This window comes from Aedes albopictus, chromosome 2 (genome assembly GCF_035046485.1).
Source record: "Aedes albopictus strain Foshan chromosome 2, AalbF5, whole genome shotgun sequence".
NCBI lineage: Eukaryota > Metazoa > Arthropoda > Insecta > Diptera > Culicidae > Aedes > Aedes albopictus.
Window position 1 is genome coordinate 274,641,028 of NC_085137.1, and position 4,891 is coordinate 274,645,918.

The 4,891-nt window shown below is 48.9% G+C and overlaps 1 protein-coding gene across 1 annotated transcript; it reads left to right on the forward strand.

Annotated features, from left to right (window-relative positions):
- The first annotated feature begins 661 nt into the window (after nt 1-661).
- On the forward strand, nt 662-4,619 carry LOC134286568 (uncharacterized). Its single transcript, XM_062848198.1, has 3 exons — nt 662-2,514; nt 2,587-4,157; nt 4,225-4,619. Exons 1-3 carry the CDS (start codon nt 662-664, stop codon nt 4,617-4,619), a joined length of 3,819 nt encoding a protein of 1,272 aa, XP_062704182.1.
- Nucleotides 4,620-4,891: the final 272 nt, after the last annotated feature.

Below are 4,891 nucleotides of genomic sequence, written 5' to 3' on the forward strand. Positions count from 1 at the left end.
GCGCGAGCATCAGTATTATTACGCATCTCGTAGTGAACAGAAGCAACAGCAGAGAAGTCAAGCCGGCGAGCCAAGCCCGGCAGAAGAAAAGTGTGGGCCGACGATGGCCGAAAGAAAAGTTATGTACATAGTGTAATTAGTAAATTAAAATGAATTAGTACAAAATCAGTGTGTGTGTCGTTTGTTTCTGAGCCGGAAATTCCCTTGGTCCGCCAGTCGCCTGCGTGTCCGATTGAGTCCTTTTCAGGGCTAGAGTTATTTGGAGATAGTTTTCCCACCCTATGGAGTTCGCCGCTGGTCCGTCGGTCGCTGCATGGCAGTTTCCATACACCGAATCCACTTGGGGAATCGGTGAGACCGGCGGGCGCGCTGCAATCAAGGCAGCCTGGAAAAAAGCAGTTTTACAGTCCACTGCAACACGCCGCAACATGTTTTGGTCCGATCGAACCGGATGGTTTGGTTCATCATTGCTGCTGGCTGGAACGCATCGCGACTGGGCGTGATTGAGTGGAGTGGCTGGCTTGGAGACAAAAACACACACCACAAGAAAAGTTGGAAAAAGTGAAGCAAAGCGAAGACTGGACAATCGAACAAGAGTGAAGTGATTAACTGCTAATGAACATTGGACAAAAGTGCTAGTGCAAGTGATTAATTAAGAACCATGCCGCCGAAGCGTACACCTGTGAAGAATATGGAAGGTGGTGGTAGCAATTCCGCCGCCGCCAGCAACGACGACGCAGTGGAAGAGTTCGACGCGCTGGTGCACATGCGTGGTTCAGCAAAGGCGAAGCTGACACGCGTCAAGCACATGATGGATCAAATCGTAGAGGAGATCACGCTGCCGCAGGTCAAGGTGCACCAGAAGAAAGTGAAAGCTGCCTACAAGGAGTTTTCGGACTACCATGAACGCATCATGGCGGTCTGCCCACCGAGTAAGAGACAGGATCAAGACTGTAAGTACGTTGAATTTGAAACATTGTACGACGACATTTCCCTCGCTCTCGAAACATGGATCGAGATGCTGAGTCAAACGAATCGTAATCAACAACCGATTGTGGTTCAACCGTCGCTTCCTCGTGCCATTCCGCATTTCGATGGCAAATACGAGCAGTGGGAAAAATTTAAGGTCATGTTTAGGGACGTGGTCGATAGATCGAATGATCCGCCACGAATTAAGCTCTACCATTTGGAAAAGGCTCTAATTGGGGATGCAAAAACCATCGCTGATGGCAATTATGACCATGCATGGGAAATTTTAGCAGAAAGGTTTGAAGACAAGCGACGAATGGTTGATCATCACATCTCTGGGCTACTCAATATGAGGAAAATGTTGCAAGAAAGCCACTCTGAGTTGAGAGAGTTGGTCGATCCATGTGTTGGTCATGTCGAAAATTTGAAACATTTGGGTCTAGATTTTACTGGGGTATCAGATACAATCGTAACGCACATCCTATCCAATGCGTTGGACGATGAGACAAAGAAGTTGTGGGAATCCTCGGTCGCCCATGGGGAGTTGCCTGAATATGAGGACACTGTCAAATTTCTGAAAGGTCGCATTTCCGTACTTGAACGTTGTCAAAAGTCCACTAGTGATAGTAAGGTCAAACAATCCGCGCGTGGTGCAGTCAAAGGACTCGTGTCCGGCAAGCAGTCGTCGAACGTGAAGGTGAACGTGGTGTCATCAAGCAGCTGTGAGTTCTGTGCAGGAGACCATCTGGCGTTCAAGTGCTCTACGTTCAACGGATTGTCGGCGGAGGATCGCTTGAAGATGGTGCGTGATAAACAGGTGTGCTTCAATTGCTTGCGACGTGGTCACCGAAGTGGAGAATTCAAATCGAGCAAGACGTGTTCGAAGTGTAAGCGGAAGCATCATACGCTGCTCCATACAGAAGGTGGTTCAGTGCAAAATTCAAGTTCCAGCAATTCCAGTGTGACAGATCAGCAGCAGGTTCCAAAGCAAGCGGCGCAGTCAGACAACGCAAATGTTCCGGGTAGCAGTACACCTAACACCGTGGCTTCGAATGTGGTCGAGAAGCCAATTTCGCAAGTGCTGTTGCTGACTACAATGGTCAACATTTTGGACAAACATGGAAAACCGCAATCATGTCGCGCTCTTTTGGACAGTGGTTCGCAGGTCAACTTCATCTCGGAGGCGATGTTGGAAAAGCTGCAAGTGGATCGAGAAGAAATCGACATTCCAATCACCGGAATCAACAGCGTCAGATCCAGCGTTCGACAACGGGCGAGGGTGGAGGTTCGTTCGAAGCAGAATGGTTTCAAGATGGAGTTGGATTGCTTGGTCTCGCCGAAGGTAACAGGAAACCTGCCGACCTTTGAGGTTGACGCTGCTACATGGAACATTCCCGCTGGAATCCAGTTGGCAGACCCTACGTTCTTCCGTCTAGGACAAGTGGATTTACTGATTGGAATGGAATGGTACGACGATATACTCAAGGCCGGTCGTCTGAAGCTATCAGAAGATCTGCCTACGCTCCGAGATTCGCAATTTGGCTGGTTGGTTGGTGGAAAATATGCTAGTGCTTTTTGTGGAACAATTGTGAACTCTAATGTGGCGACACCATGAAGTGACTCTTTGAACGGAGTGATGCAAAAGTTTTGGGAAGTGGAAAGTGTTTCCAGTGAGCAGTGCGTGAAGACTGAAGCTGAACAGTGTGAGCAGCATTTCCAGTCTACGGTTCGTCGAAATGAAGATGGTCGATACGTAGTACAGTTTCCACTTCGGGAATCAATCAGCCAGCTTGGAGATTCGAGACCAATGGCGCTGAGGAGATTCTACGCACTGGAGGCAAAATTGCAGAAGAACCCGGACATCAAGAAGCAGTACGACGAATTCGTGGATGAATACGAGCAGCTTGGACATTGCAAGGAAGTGCATGAAGCGGAAGATCCTGTTGGTTTGCAGAGATGGTATCTACCGCACCACGCGGTACTCAAGCCGTCGAATACGACTACCAAGTGTCGCGTCGTGTTTGATGCATCGGCAAAGGTTGGTGGAATGGCATTGAACGACGTGATGATGGTTGGCCCTACAATTCAACCTGATTTGCTGACGATCATTTTGAAATTTCGTATGTATCGGTATGTGCTAAGCGCTGACATCGCTAAGATGTATCGGCAAGTGTTGAAGGACAAGTGTCATACTCCGCTACAACGCATTTTCTACAGGAAGAAGCCCAACGAGCCACTTCGTGTCTTGGAGCTTCAAACTGTGACGTACGGTACAGCTGCAGCACCATTTCTGGCCATTCGTGTACTGTATCAACTGGCAATCGACGAGGAAGCAGAATATCCTTTGGCAGCGGAGCTGGTGAAGAAGATGTTCTACGTGGACAACGTACTCTTTACTGGAAACAATTTGGTAGAAGTGAGAGACCTCCAACGAGAGTTGATTTCGCTACTGCAACGCGGAGGTTTTCATCTACACAAGTGGGCTGCAAACGATGAACGACTCCTGGACTCTATTCCTGAGGAGGATCCAGATAAACTGGTAAAGATTGAAGAATCTAGTGCCAATGAGGTAATTAAGACCCTTGGGCTTATGTGGGATCCGGTCGGAGATGATTTTCTGTTCCGGGCACAATCTGACTGCAACAATCCAGCACCGACAAAACGGCAAGTTCTGTCAGTTATAGCAAGGCTTTTCGATCCCCTCGGCCTGTTCTCACCAGTAATCGTTCTCGCAAAGGTTTTGATGCAGAAGCTGTGGAAGAACAAGATGGATTGGGACGATCGACTGGATGAAGAACTACTCGACGACTGGAGATATTTTTTGAACGCGCTGCCACTTGCAGAGGACTTCCGAGTTCCTCGGCGGGTAATTTCGGAGGAAGCGGCAAGGATTGAAATCCATGGATTTGCAGACGCGTCAAATACAGCCTACGGAGCATGCGTGTACCTTCGGTCAGTGCATTCCGATGGTACTGCGAGTTCGAGCTTAGTTACAAGCAAGTCAAAAGTCTGTTCCATAACGCCTATGTCCATCCCGCGCAAGGAGCTGATGGCAGCTCTACTCCTGCATCGATTGGTTAAGAAAGTGGTTGACGCAATGGAATTGGAACACGTTCCGGTTACTCTCTGGTCCGACAGCCAGGTGGTCATTGCGTGGCTAAAAGCAGTTGGACTGCCTGCAAGTATTCGTGAGGAATCGTGTAGCCGAGATTACAAGCGAAAGCGAACATGTTTGGAAGTACGTTCGCTCTGCAGACAACCCAGCAGATATTGTATCGCGAGGCATGCCAGCGAAAGCGCTCGCGACGAGCAACCTATGGTGGAATGGACCGTTTTTCCTGTGCAGTGCAGCATATGACGAAGTGGTTCCTGCAGCTCTGGAAGATGGAGAGATTCCTGAACTGAAGCCGGCAGTATCTGTCAACGTGGCAACTGTATACGAGGAGCTTCCGATATTGACAAAGTTTGAGTCATTTCGGAAGACACAAAGGATCATCGCCTACGTTTTAAGGTTCATCAAAAACTGCCGTAAGATTGGTGAACGAAGCACTGCAACGACGCCCACGATTTCTGAACTGAAGGAGGCAAACAAGCGGATGAAATCGATCGCCTGCAAGCGGGGGAGCCATGCAAGAGAATCGGCAATCTGAATCCTTTCTTGGACGACGGATTACTACGAGTTGGAGGTAGAATTCGTCACAGCAAACTAGCATACGAGGTAAAGCATCAATGGATCGTTCCGGACAAGCACCCCGTAACGAGAAGACTCATTGCAGCGGTACATAGAGAAAACCTGCATGCTGGTCCGAGTAGCGTGATCACAGCCCTAAGAGAGCGCTACTGGATACTGAACGCCAGATCGACGGTACGAAAGGTGACGAGAAGTTGCATCACTTGCTTCAAATCAAGCCCGAAGCTTGCT